General features: G+C 40.3%; 1 protein-coding gene across 5 annotated transcripts in view; it reads left to right on the top strand.

Moving 5' to 3' along the window:
- The window catches only part of LOC311446252 (uncharacterized protein), a 32,565-nt gene extending 14,168 nt beyond the window's left edge, over positions 1-18,397 (top strand). For 3 of the 5 annotated variants that reach the window (XM_084539214.1, XM_084539215.1, XM_084539217.1), the window contains 6 exons: positions 2,809-3,803; positions 9,975-10,026; positions 10,127-10,229; positions 11,513-11,676; positions 14,905-15,150; positions 15,706-18,397. In XM_084539214.1, the coding sequence (XP_084395340.1) occupies positions 2,809-3,803; positions 9,975-10,026; positions 10,127-10,229; positions 11,513-11,676; positions 14,905-15,150; positions 15,706-16,443 (2,298 nt within the window). In that variant the 3' untranslated portion in view covers positions 16,444-18,397. The remainder of the gene's footprint in view (positions 1-2,808; positions 3,804-9,974; positions 10,027-10,126; positions 10,230-11,512; positions 11,677-14,904; positions 15,151-15,705) is intronic. The other 2 variants (XM_084539216.1, XM_084539218.1) reach the window with 2 other exon arrangements.
- Positions 18,398-23,095: the final 4,698 nt, after the last annotated feature.

Genomic DNA, 23,095 nt, shown 5'->3' with positions numbered 1-23,095 from the left:
TCGTGGATTATAAACTCATCAGAAATCCTCCCTCCTCTCTTCCTCCCCCCCCAGATCTGTCTTGCATTTGCTGTCCCTTGTGTATTATTTTTTTCCTGTTCTCCAAACAAATCTTGAAGGTTTTCAGTCTCCCAAGCCATAATAAATGAAATATTGCCCTATTGCTATGACCTTTCAACCATATTTCTGGAATGCATGTGTTGCACAAATCCACCGTCCTTAGGTCTGTGGACACAGGGTACCTGTTGGGATTAAGCTAAATATTGCTGCTGACTGGCAGCCACGTGTCTTGCAGGCGAACAAAAAACATCTGAGCCTGAACCTGAGGCTCCATGGACATACACAGAGTCTCCAAATGATGACAGATTCAAGTGAAAATGAAGGCAGGAATATGAACGTCTCTTGAGAGTGGGGGCGAGGGATTTATAAGAATGCACTTACCCATTCAACACTTCAGTGATTAATCACACAAGATCCACTGAGCTGATGGCTGCTACTTTTGGGTGTTAACAAAATCTTCTGGTAGTAGAGGTGGGGCTGTGAATGCTTCCAACTGCCTTCTCAGTATCTGAAAAAAGACAACTAGGTCAGTTCACATATTTCTCAAAATAAAATCTCAACCCTCAATCACTGCTAATTTAGGAAGTTTGGGCCTATGTGTAATCCTCCTACAGCCAGGAGTACCTTTCAATAGCAGCAGTTCTGATGCACATTCTGGCTCCAAAACTGGGTACTTCTTTTAAATGAAAAGTTAGGCATTATTTGTTAGTTCTTGGTATACAAATATTTAAGAGTGAGCTCAAGAGACTGAGAACAAAGGCATGTCTGCACAGATACTCCAGGAGAGAAGGAAATCACAGAGAAGCCCTCTTTCTTCCTAGCATAGGAGTAACCCTCTCCCTAACAGAAGAAAGGGTATAATCACTGGAAATCATCTAGTTTTCAGTAAAATCCCCCAAACAACAGTAAATGTATCTGTAATTCCAAAGTAAATTAGGAAATGAAACTAAATGTTAGGATTCGTATCCTCCTGAATTGACAAAGTTTTTCTGTTTTCGGCTGGATTTTTACCATGAATTAACTAATTTAGATCAGAACAACAACAAATTACCTCCTAGAGGAAAGATCTCTAAATTTCTCTTTACCTATTTTGGCATTACATGCTGTGGGGCACCTAAAGCATTCACAGAAAATAATGATCTGGGTGCATGAATATGGTTTCTTCTCCACTTGAGACTTCAAGCCATAGTCCAGGTGCCTTAAATTAGAAGCCCATAGTTTATTCCACTATAATTAGCACAACCTTTGATTTAAGTGACACTTTTAAAAGTCAAAGATTGGATTTCAATCTGTAGTACGGAAAACAATTTCTACCCACTTTGCTGTTTTGGTCCTTTTTTATTGCCACCCTGACACCTACCATGGAATTACTCTGAATATGAAAAGCACCTGCTGGAAAACAAAGTTCATGCCTTGCAGAACAGGTCTGGCTTTTTGTTTTCACTTAAGGGCTTTTACCATTTGGCATTGTAATTTTTATTCTTTCCATTTCAATATGGGCCAAAGGGAAGGAGCAAGAGAAAAAAAATGGAGTATTTTGATCTTTGTGGCTTTATATGGACTTCATAAGCTTTGTTTGTTGTACTGCCAAACTTCCTTTGTGTTTAAATAGATAACAGACCAAGACGACAAATCATTTCCAATAATAATAATAAAAAAGAAAAACAAACCCCCAAAGCCTTCCCTTTCTTTTCCAATTAATGCTAGTAAACACATGTTCCTAGATAGGGCTTGTGACCTAAGTACCTCTGACTTATTATTTGTCCTTTTCAAAAACAATTGCCCAAGGCAGAGACAGGGCTCTCTGCTCTCCAAATTTATGAAATAATTTTGAAAAAAGGCTCTGAGAGCATCTTTAGAAGAAGGTCAGTGTAAATATGATATGGGGAAAACAGCCTCATACACCTTTAGAGAACAAGGAAAATGGTAGGTAGCACAACTATTTGTGGATTTCTTCCTACTTGGACTGTGAAGACTATTTATGGAGAAAGAAGAAGTAACAAATTTCACATGGGACTATCACTGTTACGCAAAATGCATGTTGATTTCTAGTTTACTAGTGAGAGCTGATATCTGCCATCACTATTTTGAGAGGCTTTGCATTTAAAGGACAATTTACCCAATCAAAACCACCTAGATTTTACTGCTTATTGAAGTAAATAAGACAATGTCTTTGAAACAGAAGATGAGTTGGTTGCATGAATCATGCTTAATTGTCACTGCAAGGGCCTTTTTACATTTGAAAAAATCGTTTTGTAATGAAAATAACACAGAGTTCAAGATACTGTGGTGACAGTTTTTCTTTAGCTTCTTAAGATTTTTAACACACAACAAGCCATTTAGGATGACACTTCCGTGCGGTGAAAAAATTGTATGTCAGCAAGTAATGTATTCAGTAATCAATAACCTGGGAACACCTCTTAGCCAAAAGCAGAAATGGATGCTATTATGATCAGTAACAGAAAAAGAGGAATAGAAATTAATTACTCATCTAGATTACATTTCTGCAGAGGTTGATTATTCAATATATACTTGAATGGTCTTTAAGAATGGCTGACCATATTAGAGATTAATGTTCTAAATGTGAAAGTAGAAGGTAGACTTTTACAAGCTTAATGAATTTCCATTTCTTGAGGCTATCTTATACCAGTTGCTAAAGGGGAAGGATAGGACCTTCAGTAGGTCTAGCAGGCTGCATCCTGTATATTGTCTCTGGCAAGATGTAAGTTTATTTGTTTAATTTCCCAGGTATATTATTCCTGTGGTGCGGTGGTGGAATCAATGGAAAGAGGCCTGATTTTATCTCCAGGTTTTCCAAACAACTACTACCCAGGGACACACTGTGTTTGGCAATTTTTCATTCCCATGAGAACCCGTCTCATCTTGGAAATTTTTGACTTTGACATTTTTGAAAGCTCTAGCGAAACTCCGCCCCCCTGGGATGGTTTTTCAGCCCCTGCTGTAACAGAAAGTAAGGACACATCCCCTCCTCAGGAAAACCCAGACTTCACTCTCCATACCACAGAATCCTCTCTCCAGACCTGGATGTCGAAGGTGGCTCAGAATCTGAGCAGCACAGGAGATCAGTCAAAAGAGCTTTCTGGTCACCTGGAACAATTTCCAGGAGCTGCCTCAAAGAAAGATGAAGCCAAACAAGCATCTGAAGAAAACCAGTCTAAACAGATGAAGAAACCCAAAGCGATCACCAAGACCCAAACAGAAGAACTGCCATTCTCTGTGGCGAGTGGTGCCACGATGCAGAGACAAAATACCAGTGACCGAGAAACAGAGGAAGATTTGAAAGGCAAAACTTTGCTTGCCCGCCTAGCTGCTAGTGAGAGAGATGAAGTTTTGGGAGAGAGCTGGACTCTCCCCACAACGGTACTGCCGGTGGAAATCTCTTCCAGCCCACAGTCAGCAGTGGATGTTTGTCCCCATGATGTATTGTATGTTTCTGATCTCATCACATTTTCCTCTCGCTTCTGTGGACCAAATTCACCTTTAAACAAAACCATGGTCTTTGGTTCGTCTCTGGAAATGGTTGAGGTTATTATGGAGCTAATTACCACCACTGACCGGGGCCGAGGCTTTGCAATGCTCTTTGAATATAAGAACATCACTGAACCCAACACTGTAGATGCTGTGAGGCAAGAAAGAAACGAAAACATGATGATGATGGCAGTTTTAACAGGGACCGTCTTCTTTGCACTGGCTTTGCTCTCTGCCCTCTGCATAGCTTGCAGGTAAGATGATGCATGTCTGAGCCTTTGAAGCATGTGACGTTATCTGTGCATGACGAGAAAGACCAGAAAAACAAATATACATTTCCTTTGCTCTTCTAATGCTTGCTGTCCTTTAAGTACAGTAGTGTGTATACTACAGTGGCTATAGAGGAAATCAAAGCCAGATTCTATTCCTGCCACATGCTCCACAGTTTTCTTTCACAGATCTACAGCTCCACTGCCTCCAATCTATTTTATTTTCCTGCAGAAACACCTGGAGAATGAGGACTTCCTTGGTCATTATTTGCTTTTGAAACTTGTTTCTCAGTTTTGGAACACTAGCTGCACTGGGGACAAATGCAGAACAGAGAGATCACCTTTTCCTGAGTATCCCAAGCAGGCTGAGCACTGCACATTAACACCTTGCAGAAAAGTAAATAGCAGCTAAAATACTACCACTTGGAATTAACATGTGGTTACCTACATTAACTAGCATTTTCCAATTGGAAGCAAATTTTATTCAAGCGACTCAGACTTTGAAATTCTAATGCACCTCAGGAGGTAAGCTGTTACCTACACATCCCGGTCACTGCTAGGGGAAGAGCCACAAGATGTGCTGTGGTATCTGTGCCTGTCCACAGAGGTCATCTGGAATGACTTGGCCGAGTGAGCTGAAGCTTGGGCAGCTGGTTTCCAGGTCCTGATGCTAACCAGTTAAACAGCTAAAACCAGCCAGTGATGAAAACATTCCTCTCCAGTCAGTTGCTTTTATTTGTTTTCTCCTGATATATCTATCAGGAGAAAGCTTCTCCACCCCCCATCATATTTGCATTTTTCTTACTAACTCTAGTGAAAACAGTGAAAACATTTCTGTAAAAACATTGCTTTTTTTTTTTTTTTTTTTTTTTTTTTTTTTTTTGGTTCCTCCTTCCAACAAATTCAAAGCAAAGCACAAGCTCCCCAGGTTTTTGTCAAAACAAACAGTATTTTTCAAATATTTTGACTGCAATGGAAGCATCAGGCAAACTGAAACAAATACTGCCCCTTGTAGGGCTCTGCTGGAGTGCCTGAGTATTAGTAATAGCATTTGTTTCACAGTGACAGCATTCAGCTGGTCTGTCCCCTCTTCCTGTATCCTCTACCTAAAGTATTTTGGATCCTCCAACACAAAAGTTCTCAGGATGGCCCAGCAACTCCTAGTAGCTGAGGTTGATTTGATAAAGGTAATTTGTTTTCCTTGTCCTTTTGGAGGCTGCATTTCTAGCTGTGCTGAATAAATACAAAATATAGGCCACCACTGTACTGAGAATGAGAAAATGTGGGCAAGGTGATGGAGCTTAAATATAATCTCCCTTGCTGTATATAGAAATTCCTGCTTTCAGGGTCTGGGTTTTTCATAGTTGCAAGAGTTAAACTTGCATGTGTTACATCTAACTAACCTTTTTCCTTTCTAAAGAGCTTGCAGAATACTAATTTAGACCACAATTTTTTTTTGCTAGCTCTAAAGGAAAACGTCTGGTGGAAAATGTCTTCCAGATACTAAATACTTCATTTTTATACCCTTGCCAAACTTCAAAAGCGGCAGAAACATGCTGCCTTTGCTATGGCAGCAGTCTTGCTAATACACATGTCGAGTAGGCTGTTCTTGCTCCGTTTTCCCTATTTAATTTCACTGCAGCTATCCATGAAGCTGAGTATTATTCAAACCAAAGTACACCAGCAATGTGAGATAATGTGAGATTCCACTGGCTATAGTGTACAATTTGGCTTTTTGCTTCTCAGATATTTACAAAACATGGTAATATTCTATAGTTGACCAACAGAGAAAACTTAATACAACCCCCCCCCCCCCAAAAAAAAAAAAAAAAAAAAGTTGTATGTTCTGGTCACTGAGAACATCTTGCCAAGAAAAAAAAAAAAAGGAAAATATATCTGTCAGATATTGGCTGTATATAGAGAGAACTATCCCTAGTCCTTTAGTCTTCTGAAAGGCTCTTTGCTATGCCAGCTGCCTATGTTCCCTGCACACTATTTCAGGGAGGCCTTGATTACAATATACTTTTATTTCTTGCTAGACTTAAACTCTGTGAGATCTGTGGTGTGGAAACAATGCCATGACCTGTGCCGAGCACGTCACTTAGGCTGCACTGGAAAATTCTTTTTCCCTCTTTCCTGCCCTAACTGCTTTAAGGATATTTGTCTCTGGCCCCAGCACCACTGGCACTGGTTGGAGCTCGCCTACACTTTCCAGCTGTGTAGTTTTTTTTTTTTTGTTTTTTTTTTTAACAAAGCTTAGAATAAGATTGCAGAGACCATTAAGCACATCTAACCTGCTTTTAGTTTGAGACCACCAAGCTGTATTTTATGCTTCTTGCCCTAAGTAGGGGCTTGAAATCAGGTGTCAGAAGTGTTTTAGCCATAGCTTGTCCTCATTGCCAAAAATGTCAAGACTGCAAGGGGTGGGGTGAGGGAAGAAGTGAAGATGCTTTAATAACACAGCACATTCAGAAATGCGACCAGCTCTCTGAGGCATGACAATGCTGGCCCTGGCTGGAATATGCCACTGCAAAGGAGATGCCAAGAGTAACCCTCAAGCTCTTGGCCCTGTAAACTTGCCTTTCACTTCTCTTCGTGCTCTGCTTGCTCCTCTGGTACCACATTGGCATTTAGCTGCGATTCTGCCATTTCTATCTGCTGCTCTTGCTCAGCTAAAAGTAGCAGGGAGTTAGCTTTGCCAGGGTTAGAAATGGCCCAGGCCAGGCTTGGCACCTACTGCCAGTCCAATGCACCAAGTCGTCAGCAGAGTCTGCTCAGGCTCATTGCATTCAGCCAGGGCAAAGCTCTCTGGGGAAACTCCAAGTCTCTGCCACACTGCAGCTTTTGTTTGCTGTTTGGGGAGGAAATGAAAGCTTCAGTTGTTAGTTGGCCAATAATTCTAATTACTTTTGGCCATGAGGCCTGACTCAAGCAATGGGGTATTTTTTATTTTCTTTCCCAAGCCCCCAAAACAAGAGACACATCCACCTTATTTAATTTTAATCCTGTCCAGTGCAGCCAGACTTTTGCTCAATGGTTGCAATCCATGGATTGTAACTGCATATTACATCTGCATAGCCTGCCAGTGACCTGTTTCCAATTACAACCCGTCTATACATACAGCTATTTCATCAAGTTGTTATGTGCTGCCATTTCACTCCATGCAAGCTGCCCTGCCTGCAGCCTGATCGTCACCTGGGGGTGGAACTTCTTCCTCCTATGACACCCTCCTAGAGGATCCTAGTCACTTCTGGGCTAAAACCAGGGCTTTTCTCTGCCATTCTCATGCTAAGCAGAACCCAGAGACCCCTACCTGCCTGTTTGTAACTGTGTCCCCTGCTCCTGTCTCTCTACAAGAGGCTAGTTTAGTTAAAAATGTAACTAGACATAGAAGGAGCTGCCTACTAGGGAACACAGGGCAATTTTCACAAAGCTTTCAACAGACTTAAATTTTTGCCTTACTTGGGAAGGTTTAAGCAACTTTTTAAAAAATGCACCTTCTTTTAAGTGATGGAAAATGGCACATTGGGTATTTTATATGTGTGAGCTATGCACTGATCTAAATCACAGATCTGCTTGGTGGCCAGGTACTGCAGCATGCCATGGGAGGTGCAGTGCATCTGGAGAGAGAAGTAAAGAAAGACCAAGGGCCCAAGTCCTGCAAATTAGAGCATCTCTCCAAGCACTTTAGCTGTAGCTCTGAATAGAAAGAAAAAAATCTCAAGTTTCCACCAGAACTTTTTGTTGGCCAAATCTAGAAATCCTTAGCCTTGGTGTGCATTAGTTCTTGACAGTAAATCAAACTGTTAGGTGGAAATAAGACACTCAATACCCAAAGCATGATAAGGGAAGAAGTTAAATAGGGGATATTTCAACCAGTTACACTTTACTATCCTAATTTAAATCTCAGGAGGAACAGGACTCTTCCCTCTCCTGTTCGCCCTTCTTCTACTGTCCTTGCACAGAAAACTGATATTTTTCTGGAAAACTGGCAACACCTTGCCGTCCCTCTGGTTCATTCTGCCAAACTGAAGCATGGCTTTCAAGGTAGCTATGGTGCCTGCTAAATATTGTAAAACACATTTATAAAAAATGGAAAAGAACCAGATCTGTGTAAGGTATTGACATTTCTTAGTGCAAAACTTGCACTGTTTATCCTAGTTTATCAACTATCAACTGCTGAGACTTTTATAATGGATATTTCATCTTTTTAGCTTTGTCCCAGAGAATATGAATATCTTATAAGTGGGACATCTGTATATAGGACTCGGAGAAACACATTTTCAGTCATGTTTCCAAGGATTTGCGTATCTTGTCTGTCACATTAAGAGGTCAAATAAACTCGGAAGTGAGACCATCCAGTTTACCAACAAGTCTGGGTAGATAAGGCCTGGTGTTCAGTGTGGAAGAAATGTGTGCTAATTTATTTATTTTTCTTAAAAGAGAACATTCCCTTTTTGGTCTTCAATCCTTAGGTGGGAATATTTCAATAAATGTTTGTAACACATCAGTTATTTGAAACAAGAATATTTATGATTCTGAGATTTGAGTAAATGGGCTTAGGCAGGAAAGAGTAGGGATATGGTAAGAGAGGAAAATATGAATGCAATATGGAAAAAGCAGGAAATTGCACAGTTCTTACACTATCTATCTGGATGCCTTGACCACTATGCTAATTCATTATTTTGGGTCACGTTTTACTCAATCCCGCCTGCTTAAGCAGCTCTGGTGGCTAATAAGAACTTCTGGTGTGTGTGTGCATGTGTATGTGTGGGGGGCATATTTACATATGCATGTTCTACTCAAGAGCATTTCCTGCTTGGCTTGATCTTAATCCTCCAATTAGGAAACACCACTTCTTAGAAATCTCTAGCTGCTCCCTCTCCCCAAACCACTGAGTTGAAGCAGCCCTGCATACTGTGGCAAAGCCCATGTGGCAGCTGATATGATCTTGCTTCCTGGAGTAACAACTATCCATCTGGAGTCCGTCTGAATTAAAGTCAGAAGTGCAAACTTGCTCTCCTCTTTCTGTAGTTTCCTCCATATTCATTAGGAATAGTACTGGGGGGACACCATACTTTTTTTTTTTTTTTTTTTCCTCCCCCTCCATTGTTTCACTTTCAATAAGCCTTTTTTTTAAGAGTTCCAATGATATGGTGAAGGAATGAAACCTTATGCCTGAGATGGAGCACATGCTGACTCCTGGCCAGACTCATCAGGTGTTGTCTGAGCCCCCAGGTCTTAAAGAGAAGCAATAATGAAATGGTGCCTGAAAACTTGCAATCTTGACTTCAGCACATCATTTAAAAGACACCACCACAAACCTTGTATGGAAGCCAGCAAGAGGAAATATGCCACCCAACAGCATAGCTAGTAGGGAAAAATAGTAACATGGGTCACATCATATATTAACACTGCTGTGTGTTTCTGAACTGTCCCATGAAGAACTGCTGTACACCAAAATAAAATATACTTGCTTCAGTCATGATCATGTTCAGCCTTTCTTCATGACATGTTTACATTTTGGATGAGTAAGATGTAAATAACACTAGATGTTTCAGAATGTCAGATTTAGTAAAACTTAAAAAAAAATTGTTAAGAATATGATTTTGTTTCCCTTCATCCCAACAGGCATATTTAAGTGGTAACCATCTGCCATAGCAGTTTCCATTAATAAAATGGTCATACAGATGAACATTTGATGTTCTCTGCTTGCTAAACATAATCCAGCATGCAATACCGACTACACAGGTGAAATACTCTGTATAACAGGATAAGAACAATGTCATTGCTCAGACCAAAGGAAGGATTTCGGTTCTGCTATTTAGTTTCTGACATGAAAGAACAGCCTGTGGGGGGAAGGCTAGTAGGACTTTAAAGAGGTCTGAACTCTGTTCCGCTCTCTGTTTTGTGATGATCATGGGAAGAAGACAGATCCTTCTCTTCTTCAGCTGACTTTCCACTACACGAGCATATCAGTTTTTCCCCTGGCCTACAGGCCTTGAGCCTTGGTGAGTGTTTTGGATGCTCCTGCAGGCTGGACAGCTCATAACCTGCTAGGCCACCCTTGCAGGACAAGCACCGCTGACAGCTTCCCTTCTCTGGGATTAACTCACTTGTGGGCTTCTTGTTGTTGTTGCTGTCTCTCCTTTTCAGGCAGAGAACGTGCCCCAAAAGGAGCTCATCCAACGCATGCAGTGACCAGGAGGTTAGTGCTAATGGCTTCAGCAATTTCTGTTTCTCTCTTTCATATTGGCTGTTGCACTGTTTATCTGACAATGTTTACTGGGGCATGTTCTGAGTTGTAGAACGGGATCCAGAACTCCGCCGTTGATATCAATGAGCTCCAGCTTGTGGTGCCAAGTCGGGAGAATGAAAACAACAACCACTCTGTCAGCCGGGAGCAGGCGGGTAAGCGCGGCGCACCGGCAGGGGTGGGTCAGGGCACCCTGTAGGCCTTGGCCTGCTAATCAGACCATTCCTTCCTTGCCATCCTCCTCCCCGTCTCGCCCAGGCACAGCTGGAGAGCCACTTCACAGCAGAAAGGCTTTGTTGTGGGAATATCCCTTGCTGCTCTCCCCCCCTCACTGGTAGGGCAATTCTCCTGGCAAGAAGCACACACAGGCACAGCTCCAGGACACTGCCAGCAGAAGCTGTCATAGCACAGAGCATTGCAGGGACACTGTGTTAGCAACACTAATCTGTCTGCTTCAGGCTGCTACAACCGGAGCTTATAATCATCCACGAATTGTGGAAGACTCATCTGCCCTGCATCTAACCTTGTCTGGATAAGGATGAGTTTTACAGTGCTTATGTTGGCTTTGAACAACTTTGACTCCTGGAGCTAAATTTTTCTGCAGGGCATTATGGATGAGACTGCTTTAAATGACATTTACCTCACAGTGTGTTTCCAGAACAAGAACAGGGAGTCCTCCAGCCAAGCTGCAGATATTGTCACTTGTTGAAATCTTGAGTCACAACACATTAATCCTGTCAGCAAACCTTTTGGTCAAAGGCCAACAAGGAGCCACTTCACGGTGCACTGCCACACACCATCAGTTTCCCACTAAACCATCAACTTTTATACACAGCTCTCACGTGGATACCTTCCTAAAAAGCTAATTCTGTTCTGCCAAAAGTCATTAAGAAGGTTATGGCCAGAAGCCAGAGCTCTCTGGGCCTGGACCTAAAGTACAGACCTTGGGGATGCAAACATGCACATACACCTATGGCAATGCCTGGAACGTACAGCTGCCTGAGGGAGCAGCATCACCACGGCTCAAGCAAAAAGGATTTGTAAGCACTTGTGACAAAATCAAAGCTCACTATTAATAGGATTGAGTAACAACAAATAAAGAATGAGTTAAGAAACTCTGCAAGTTTCTGATCTGCAGAAAAACCTTATGCATTTAGTATGAGGGATTTCAGTTTGGGTCTGGCTTTATTAGACAGCAGACCCAAGGGTGTTTCTTTCTTCCCCTCACCCGCCACCTTTTGTTTTGTTTTTAAAGGCTTGCAGTTTCAGGAGAGCAAACTGTTGGCTTGTATTTTATTCTGATTGGTGCAACAGGCAGATGTGGGTCTAGCTTCTCTGGGGAGAGGGAAAGGTGAGGGAAGAGGGATTATAATGGATGAGTTGGGAACAGATGTTTTGGACTCTCCCAAGCAGTCTTTATGGATTTTCTTTTCCTCAGTCACTTCCTGTGAAGGCAGCATAGAACGGTCTCCTCAGGATACTGACCCAGATGTGCCCTCTTCCACCTCCGCAGTGACTACTGAGACAGGAAGTGATGAAGTGTTTATTATTTCTGCTGGACCTGGAGCCAGTGGGCTGAGCTTTACCACCTACAGAATACAGGTAGGAATGCTCTTGGGCATCTCTAGAAGCCCAGCAAGCCACAGGATATCCTTCTTGAAAAGCACTTGTCATGTTCCTTCACTTAACAGTTCCTGCCTAGCTTGCAGGAATAGTAGTGATCTAACCAGGCAGTACTCCTGACCATCAGACTGAGCTGCTTTGAACTTATGTGGGCTGTGATCTCTCAAAAGCCAGAATCTTCCCAGCTTAGATAAGATCAAATTCAGAAGTCTACATTGCATCTTATAGATGACAATGCAATGGTCTGCCAGCGGGCTGTAGGACCAGTCCATACAATACTGTCACAGTTTATGGAACAAAAGCAGCCAGTATCCCCACGCTTGATTAGTATATTATCCAGGGGGTCAGGCTGGTCAGAATTTTCCTACATCAGTGCAAGTCATACAGTAAAGCTTCCCCTCCAGCCAACCATGCTGATTAACACACACACACAAAAAAAGGAAAAAAAAATCCAGTGCCTTCCCTTGCTCAAGTACATTACTTTCTGAGGAGCAGGGCACATGAACTGTATTGGTACCCGAGACACCCTTGAACCCCAGCACTCCTTGCTCCTTCTTTCCAGCGGAGAGAGCTTCACCTGGTGGCAGCCACTTACAAATACAGCTTCTAGACAGAGAGGAAACCCATTTCCCTACCTCTTTCCCCTGCTTTAGTCAGGATGAAGAGCATACTTACAGCAAAACATTTCTTTTATACCATGCCTTCTACGAGCAAGCCAGAAGAGGACGTATGTCTATATACACACATGTAATATAGTGTTACAGCAACTCTAACTGAACATAATGCACAGAATTAAATTGATTTACTACAATACTATCTCAGGTTGTTGCTCCTTCTCAGTGATATCCTTTTTTACAGCGCTCTCAACCAAAGCTCCAGAGGATCAAAACCCAAACAAACAAACAAACAAACAAAAAATCAAGGAGAGTGAATGCCACCTTTAAAAAAAAAAAGCACTGGCTTTTTCAGCACAGCTGAAAACTATCCTCTCTAATTGGGGTGGAAATTGAGCCCAGCAGATGATTTGCACACCTGCACTTAAGTGTTATCTTAAGTCTACTTGGGTTACTAAATGTTAGACATAAAGATGATTTATGTTCATAGTTACATTTCTAGGTGTGTATTTTAAGGTGTATGATGAATCTGGCCATCCAGCTTCTGATTTTTGTCTCTGAGCCCTGCAGAGGGTAGGTACACAGTGTTTGAGGGCCAGCACTGGGTGGGTAGGATGAGTTACCTGCTGGGGCCTAGCTGCTCTCTTGGCAGGGCCTAAGAAGTAATCCGCATGTGAAAAGACCAGTGAAATGCTGAGCCTGTACAGCACAGTAAGTAATGTCTTCAGATTCATCTCACCCAGAATGCTCATCTAGACAAAGCAAACAGCAAAGACTTCTAATTTAAACAAAAAAAAAAAAAGTCCAAATCTTTTTACTGAGGAATGGTGGCCTCTTGATTCTATGCCTCTCAGTAAGAGTGATCCTCAGCTTTGCTAGGCAGGCACCAGTTATAAATGGGTTTTTGTTTTTTAGCTTTTAAAATCCATTTGATGAAATCAGTCTCCTGTCAGAAGGTAACACCTGAGACAACAACCACACCTCTCTGTTTTGGGGATAACTGTGAGGAAATGGAGGGCAGGGCTGATGATGCAAGAGGAACCAGTGTCTTTCAGGTGGCTTCTGAGGAACACGGTGTCCCCAGGAGGGTCATGGATTTCTAAGTCCTTTTTGGTTTAAGCCATCACTCAGCCTTTGGCTGATTTACACCTATGACCTGTTACTTCTATTCAGACAAGTTCCAGATGAACAGGTTTGAGTAAAGACTAACAGTCTTTACATGGATGTTTAAGAATCACATTTTTTTTTCCCTAAAAGATTTTCAGAAATCTAGAAAATACATTATTCATCTCGACAGTTGCTCCCAGTACATCTGTCTCAAAACCATCAAAATAATAAACCCTTAGACAGCCTGAAAAGGCTTCTGAGTAGAAGACAGCTGGATTATAAATGTATAAATAAAGTTTCTTACTTTAATCAAATCTGAGACTAAGAGCTCAATATTGAAACAAATTTATCCAGAGCCTGAATACACCCTCTGCCAGCTTCCTACAGAGAAGCTCATTCCTTGTCTCTGCCCATTCTTTTCCAATATGACATTGTAACTGAATAGTTTCTTTGATTTGTAGAAACTTAGGAGATTCTGTTTATCAGAAACAACAAATGACAAGCTTTTGGTCTCTCAGGACTTTTAAATCCAGGACATGGTGGGATTTATTTCAGAGCCTCTTTAAGGACTGCATAAACTCTGGGAATGTGAATGTCGCATTCTTCTCATGACAGTCATAACACAGCTGAAAATTAAAAATACATATAGAGTTGTGGAACAGGAGGCTTCTATGAACAACAGGTGAATTCAACAGAGCAATTCTGCTCATATGCAGAGTTGGTGAGAATGATTTCATGTGCTCAGCTCCTGATGATGCCAATTTTACACCTGTCTAGACATCTTATTCTCCTGCTAAAACCTGTTTTCCACCTGAAAAAACATTTCTTATGTGAAATTGGCTCTACTCTGGGCCTTATGTCTCTTGTTCCACTCACTACAGACATTGAGAACAGATTACTGCCTTTCTCTTTGTTTTAATTCTTTGTATTCTCTTAATTCTTCCCTAACTCAGACTGAAGAGCACCACTTAATTTAGTCTTTCCTCCTGAATCATGCATTTTTTAGACATTCTGAGTCTCTTGTTGCTTGCTTCTGGATTTCTTCCAGTGGGCCTCATCCCCCACTTGGAGTTTTGTTTGACAAAACACATCTGGAGCCTACCAAGAGCCTAGCAGAGTGGAAGAATTATGTTTTGCACTGTGAAGTTTAGTACTGTAATCTGTCAGATATCTTCAGTGTAATGAAGCTCTAGGTATTTGATATATGCAGTTAGTGGTAGGATTTTGTTTCTTATATGACTGAAATGTCACAGTTCAGTGTAAAACCTGAAACTGAAGAAACAAAGTAAAACTGCTGTCCAGTGAAGCCAGTGAATCCCACACAGCACGCTGGAAGAGAAATGAATAGAAATTGTATTCCTGTGTCTTGTCCTGGGAAAAGAGCCACTGAAGAAATCACTCACTTGCACTAAAGGCCTATTTTAAAAGTGTTTTTAAAACCTTTTGACAACAGGTTTTGTAAATGATCTTTACTTACTATTTTCAGGACAAAAACCTAAAAAGAAGTGTCACAAGCCCAGCCTCTGTATCTGACTGGCTGACTTCTAATCCAATGGCTGCAGGAGCAGACACGGTTGAGAAGGGAAACATTCAGATGGAAAATCATTACCCCAGACAACGCACGTGGAGTGCCCGCACTTTCCATGATTTCCTGGCTCCATTACCACAGTTACAGAAAAAATGGTGTAGCTGGACCACCAATAGTCCCTTCACAAAGCTGGTTGACAACAGTGTAAGTCTTGCTAGGAGAGGAGTATGGGGTGGTCAGGTTTTGTGCCCTATCTGCTTGCTGATGGGCCATGTTTTCCCCTGGCCTCACTGCTTTGCCTCTCCAACCTGTAAACGCAACACACTTTTCAGCCCATCTTGCTTGGTGCATGGGAAACTCTTTTGCCTAACCATATTGTAATTTATTCAAGCATTCCTGAAGTGCTAAAAATCTGCATTCATTGAATTTTCCAACATATTCCCTTTTTCATGGTTATACTTTACATTAATTTTGACATATTACTATTGCATAACAAGAAGGCTATAGTTGTGGGAGGGATATGTAGGTCTCACTGATGGTTATCAGTGAACAGCACTTGTTACAAAGTTAACAGAGGATATTCATTTTTTTTAGGGTAATAACATAGGTTTTTGCAAAAGAAAGCATATTACCTCTATCTTAAGAAGGAATTTTAACTTTTAGTGCCTTTGGGATTGATGTTTCTTAAGAAACATCAATGTTTCTTTTCTGATGTTTCTTTTCAAAGCACATCTACTAATTTATTATTATTTTGTACAGGCTTTTCCTACAGCTGCAAGAACCCAAGGTGTTCCGACCAGAAAGGTGATTTCTGCCACTGAGATAGAAGGAGCTTCAGAGCCAGTTTACTCTGATTCATCTGCCAGCAATGCCTCATACCCCCTCACTCTGTCTGCACAAAGGCAGCGGAAGCTAAGCTCCTGCAACTTGAAGAAATCCAGGTTTGGGAACCCTTACTTTGGATTTTTAGCTGGTTCCCCTGACAGTAAACGTGTGAGGTCCTTGGATCCCTCAAGACATCTAGGGGCAGTATCGCCAGTTAACAGCCAAAGCCCCGCAAATACTCTAGAGAGCTCCAACGCCCTGAAAATCAACTTGGTCAATGGTTCAAAAACAAAAGAGCTTGTGGTAGAAACAGATAAAAACAAACCAGTTTTTGTTATTTCTGAAGAAGGAGATGATCAGCAGCCTCTGGTCTTAGCAGAACATCTTAACCAATGCGGAGATCATCTCTCTGAGCAAAATGCTGCGTATGCACCAGCTGTGCCAGACAAACAGCCTGTGGTTCTGACTGCTGAGGGCAACAGTTCTGCCACGTTTATGTCAAATCTTCCATTTTGGGCAAAGTCTCCTGGTTTATACAAAGGTCAGGTGAAGGCCCCTAACTCTTCCAGGGACCAGCAGAGCTTGTCGGCAGTAGATGCTAATACTAGTGCGACCTCACAGAACTTTGATACCCTAGCTGCTCCTCCAGTATGTGAAGCCTCAGTCCAATGATGCTCTCAGAAAGACTGAACCATCAGTTCACAAAAACAGAGGCAGCAGGCATGTGATCTGAATGGAAGTGGTACCAAGCATGGCAGCCATACGTGGACATGACTTTTTTAAGAGTAGTCTTTGCTTCCCACCCGTTGGCTTTGGGATTATGGCTATATGTACCACACCACAGCACAAATGCCATCTTCCCTTTTGCTCATTAACAAACCTATTCTTCTGCATGGAATTTTGATGTGTTTTATTCAAGGAAGCATTCTCTGAAAAGGTATTTCACACTGCAGAAAATCTTTTCTGGAATGAGACATGAAAGTCATCTGAGACAGTTACATCATGGTTTATATCTAAAATGTAAATCAGTCCTCTGTCACTGTGGTACCACTTGAGTCTTTCTGTTAGAAGCTATGAGTTAAATTCTGCTCGTAGGTATGCCCGTACAATTCAAGCCTTGCCAAGCCAAGGGTAAGAATTCAATCATGCATGTCTGCATACTGTTTTGTAAACAATTTTAAACATTTCATAACTTCTGCACTCTAGCTCAAAGTTTACCAAGCATTAGCATTTCTAGTATTAAAGACCATGAGTATCTCATATCCTAACTCTTTAGAGTGCAGACAAGATAAGAAAGTCTGACTAGCTTTATTTTTGTTAGATCTACATAGGCTTAAACACTTCAGTCCACTATGTTTTAAGGTGACTCCTCATGGCAACAGGAGCATGTGTACAAAAACACTGAAATACTCGCTTGGAATAGCCTTCAGTACCCAACACTTGGATATTTGCAGCTGCTCTGATCCTATATCCACCAGCTATTTATTACTGGTAACACACATTGACTAGAGAAACTATTTCCCTTCCTTTAGCAGGCAAGACTTAAAAGACAAAATTAAGTGTGGCAAACTCTGAGTGCTCATTTTCTTTAAAAATGAACTAGTAAGTAGCTGTGCCCCCCAATCACAAATTCAGAGCATTCAGTAGAGCACTGAACCAAAGGGAAGCCTGCTTGTCCTATTACCTTTAATAACCCAATCGTTATTTTAATGCCTCCTGGTGATATTTCTCCGTCTTTTCAAGAAAATCCTGAACATTCAACTCTCAACTTAGAATTATTTTTCTTTCTTAAATGAAAGAAACCTCTACAAAGCTGTATTTTGCAACTTAAATTATTTTTACTTTCTTAAATAAATAAATAAAAATCCCTATAAAGGGGATTCCTGTATTTTGCAGCTGACGCAGGACACTGTTTTAAGGCAACAGTAAGTCATAAAACAGGTGCCAGAATGAAATCTCCCATACAAGTCTTCTCCTATATTAGCTACACTGTGTATCGAGTTATCTTAATCCTTCTATGTGAAGGCATTTAAGTTTGATTCCTGGGACATTTAACTGAATTATTTATGATTTCACCTGCTATTACAGCTTCCATTTGCCACATGTTAATGTCTGAGATATGCAACACAAGATTGTAGGTTTTGCCTAATATTTTGTGTACATGTCTATGTAGACATAAAAGGCTTGCATCTTGTAGCAGTGGAAGCAAAAACCATATATGCCCTTCAGCAGTTGACTCAAAAATGAACAGCAGACAGATGTCAGCATTTATTATTACCAGACTGTGTTGAGTAGTTTTGAAGCACAAGAGTCTGGCTCCAAGTTTTGTTTTGTTGTTTTGTTTTGTTTTTTTTCTTCTAAATTAATGTTACATGAATCAAAGGGAAGAGTTAATATATTTATGACAAAAAAATATTTAAACATCTACAGTACTCTAATAACTTCCACAATGTTAAATTCATACACATTGTAAATCAGAGCCAATGCTACATTACTTATTATATTTCTGGAGATTGAATTACTAAAATCTACTTTGGAAAAGTATTTGTGTTCCGTTACTGACAGCACCTACATGTGAAGGGCTGGGAAAAGTGACTTTTTCAATAAAAGAGTGTTTAACTATTCATTTCTGCAATGTAATGACACAGTTTATTTTGCTGAAATACTAAGTTGTATATGCCTTGCCCCAGAGTACCGGGCCATCTCATGATGTACACCAATACAGTAGCCCAACTGCAGCAGTTGCTGCAATGAAATGAGCACAAAAACCGCTGCATCCCTCAGTCCAGTACTAAAGGTTTAGATCCTGGTTCCTCCTCTGTAACTCAGGTAGGTAACGAGGGGTTGTTTACATGGCCTTTCTTTACTACCTACCTTTGGAACCAAAGGCTCTCCTCTTGAACAATACGCACTATTGAACAACGCTACTCGTTCTCAGAACAGGGGTGGCAGACATCCTACACTATAGATGAGACCTTACACCCCTGAAAGATAGCAAAGCCTAATGCCAAACCAGCACCCGCTGCAGATGCACAGAAGACCACCCCCTCCCTCCCTCCCGGTCAACCCTGATCAGCCAGGAGCACAGCATATGGGAGACTTATGCTTAAATTCTTGACCTGCCTTTTGAAGTTCCTATTATTTTTAGGCAGGTCACCGAAATGCACTGCTAAAGAGGTACTTGCATTTCGTACCTTCAAAGAACAGGAAATAGATTCTCCTACTCATAGAGCAAAGAGGAAATATTTTGAAGTTCTCCCCACCACACCTCCTCCCCCCAGCTCTGGGTGGAATAAAGTGCTTTAATGCTTCAGTGCTTTAGAGCTGTAAATATTGACTAGGATTAGTTCTTAAACAGAAATGTTACTGTGCCACTTAGTTTCCTCCTAACAACTCTATTACTTTTGAGAGATATTCTGCAACTTTTTAATGATAGAAAACCTCACAGCTCGTGGACCTGAGATGCAGTTTTACCTTTGTGGTAATGCAGCCATTTTACTGTGCTATTTTGCATACTGTAACTAAGCAGCAAATGGGATAAGCATGCTAAACACTTGCTGAAGAGGAAGAAAAATTTTCCTGTTCAATTGTGAATGAAATTATGTCTTAAAATGTTATAGATCTAACAAAAAGTTTTTTCCCTCCCCCCACTAAAATTGGATTTGAATAATGTACACTTAAAAAAAACCCAAACCTCTGTAACATGCTGGGCACTCCCTCTAGCCAGTGTGTTACGTAGATTGAATAGAACATTAAAATAAACAAGCAATGAAAACAAAACTACTCCTCCCCCCGAACCAGAACTGTGGGCATTCCCCCCTCCCCCCCTTTTTTTTTTTTTTTTTGGATTGTTGGAAATAGAGATTCAAAATAAAAGCTTGAAGCTATACAAGCTGACAAGAATCCTGTGTGCCAGGTGTTGATTTTTTTTTGCTGTCAGGCAGTTAAAATGGTTGAGAACGGAGGCTCAGTGGGAAGAACTGAAAGATTAACCATGCAGCTCATGCATCCTAACCTCCAGGATACAGACTAACATTCAGCAAGACTTTGGTTAAAGCAGAGCACTGGTTGGTTTAGGTAGTACCTAAGCTACTGTCACTATGTAGTTTGGGGTGTGGTGGCAGTGGAAAGAAAAATAAAAATTAATTTATAACTTGTTAGCAGAAATATGAGCTGAAGTTTCCTTTCAGGAACCTACCTTTTCTTTAAGAGCAGTTGGTTATAAAACATCCTACTCTTAACTGTAGTTTGTTTTTTCCCCCCCTCCACAAGAAGGGCGCATGAGTCATAACTAAACACATTGGGTTCAACTATTCCAAGCAGTCAGCTACTAGATCTTATTCTACAGAACTGAAGATTAATTTGGATTGCAAGGAAAAAGATAAGTCCTAAGCCAACACTTACCTAACGAAAGCGAGCAACTGAAACTCAGCAGGACTGAAAAGAATACCCAACAGAGACCAAATCTAGCTTCAACATATATTCATGGTGTGTCTAGAAATGTCTTTGATGTTAAACCTCATATGGCACACTTAGCATTTTTTATAATTCATTTCCTGTGGAAACTAATGAGCTTAAGGGTGAAATTACCTCATTGAAAGTCAAAATGGTGAAGTGTGAAGAAAGGAAGGATGACCTGAAAAGCAGATTTAGTAGCAATCTTTGCATATTAAGCATTGCTATGGGAAATAGTATAATTAGTTTTCTTCAGAACTTATTCCTTGGAATTGTGTAAGTGGTATTTCAGCTCCCAAACATCATGCAGAAAGAATGTTAGATAAAATAGGTGGAAAAAATGCAAAATCCCCACACATTCTTTTTAAAACCAAAAGATCTTTTTCCTAGCTTCCAGTAACACGGAGACTGTTGGTTTATTTTTAGAGGGCAGACTGTACAAAATAAGGCCCCCTTCCAGCAGAATTTTGTAAGAGACCATAAAAAAAAAAAATCAGAGCATAATTTAGAATGGAGCATTCTCAACCGCCTAACTCCTTGTACTTGAATCACTTACTTCCCTAAGCTCTTGCTGTAGGCTAAGCCATCTGCACTACACAATTCTACCAAAGATTAGAAATTGATATAAAATGGATGCTTTTTTTTTTTTTTTTTTGGTGAAATGAATGAGCTAATGCTTGACCTTCAATACCAAGCTTCTATTAATTTCAAAGAAAACAGTACAGAGCTTAAACACAAATTATCCTACAGAATTGCTGATACTTAAGATACTGAGGACTCTCAGATTAAAACCAACTGTTGAGATTAGTATTTTGTCAGCTACATGTATTGCAGTTGCAAAAGGCCGTGTTTTTTCTCATAAGTTTGATACCCTTTTCTTTATGGAGGAAGAGCTATGAAGTGCTTATGTTGTGCCAACACTGATCACTTGGCAAGGCATTACATCTAAAAATCAACAGGATCCTCTTAAACTAAATTAGTTACAGGTCATTTGGTGCTATAATGGAGCATAAAATACTTAAAACCACAAATATAAGTACAGGACAAATGAAAACCATTAAAAGACTTAAGGTCTATCAGTTTATCTCTAAAACATACAGAACAACGTAGCATTTTCACTCTTTTATTACTTAACCGGGAGTTTGAGCCTCTTTTAAACTTAGTCTGAAGAACAACCGACACTTGGGTTAAGAACAGCTGTACAGATAGGCTACAAGTTAAAGACACCTAGCTTCAAGTGTGGGAACAACAGCAGCGCAAAGAATCCTAGAATGCTAAGCTGCAACTTGAAGTTCAACTATTCTGGCCTCACTGTCTGTAGCACCATGCAGAAAGAACTGCAGACATGTCTTTCTATTTCCTCTGCAGGAAAATAGTTCTATTTTAAAAAGTCCCACTAATAGCAGCCACTTGAAATCTTATCATTTATATGAATTAGATCACTGAAAATCCCAAAGGTATAAAGATTAGCACAGTATGACACTCATTTTCGCTAGTCTGCTGTTAACATTGGTAGTGTTATAATGCTGTTATAATGCTTGCCATGTCAGACTCTACAGTGTAGCAAGATATTTAAGTTGTATGCACTTTTTTTGAAAGTGAACTTTTTTTCCTTACTAGCATCTTGAAGTCACCTTGTTTGCAAACATTTAACTTTTTAAACTTACATCATTTGCTACGAATCCTGTAGATCTGCTAATGATCCCATGTGGTATAAACTTTCAAGTGTCAGATTGAGTTTCTTTGATTGACAAAAAAAAACTCATGTCATTTTCAGTTACTACAAGTTCAAGGAAGATACTTCATTGTAAAATCTCAACATTCGAATCATTGACAGCTTGACCAGTCCTGAGAAAATGTCACACACATCCATTTCTGTGGTGAAAGAATATGCCACAGAAGAAACAGAAACAGACAACTTCAGTGAACATTTTTTTTTTTTTTTTTTAATTAATAACTTCTTAGTTCAGGAAAAAAAAAATCACAAAAGAGAACTGGAAGAACTACACTCCACCTTCTTTATAAAAGAACTTTCTCAAAGAGACTATGTACCTTATTTACCACTATGTCAAACTCTATCATAATCACCCTGGTTTTCACAACATCTATTCTACTACATTTCATGCTCAGCTTCCAAGTATCTCTTATAAAGGAGGTGGGGGTGTGCTTTAGACAGGTTAAAAAATATGCTGCACCTTTACAGTATTGAAACCATTACACCAAGCATAGTTCATACATTTATCACATTAACTATCACCTGGTAACCATACATTTAAAAAGGTCTAATGTATAGAGTATGTAATACCCATGACAGATACTCTTACTTACTTAAGAGCATATAAAGATCAGGATTTATTCACCCTCCCCATCTGCAAGTTAATTTCTCATCTCTTCCTGGTACAATACAAATGACAAAAAAAAAAAAAAAAAAATCCCTTCATTCCATTGCACTACTGCAACCCTATATGCATAGAAAGGCAGATCAATTACCTATAACAGGGAAAAGGGTTTTTTAAAAGGAATTTGAAGAACCTCTACTGCACAGGTAGTTTAGATGTTAAATACATAAGTTCCACTTTTTTTTCCAGATTTTTTTTTGTCACATAATATATCCCTACACAAACATAACTTCAGTAAGTGCAAGTGAGGTTGTACATAGTACTGTAGATACTACTTTTGACCAAAAAAATTCAGCACAAGAGGCTTGAACACTAGCACAGTGACAAGTCTATGCTGAAAGCCCATCTGGGGTGTGGGAAGTGGTGAATGAGAATGCAAAGCACATTTCTGCATATAATGTGCAAAGGCTTGATCTCTACAACTGCACTCATTTTGCTACATGCACAGCCAGAGATGAAAAATGAGATCA

Source organism: Aythya ferina (assembly GCF_964211825.1).
Source record: "Aythya ferina genome assembly, chromosome: 17".
NCBI classification, from domain to species: Eukaryota; Metazoa; Chordata; class Aves; order Anseriformes; family Anatidae; genus Aythya; species Aythya ferina.
This window is presented reverse-complemented; position numbering and strand designations above follow the sequence as displayed.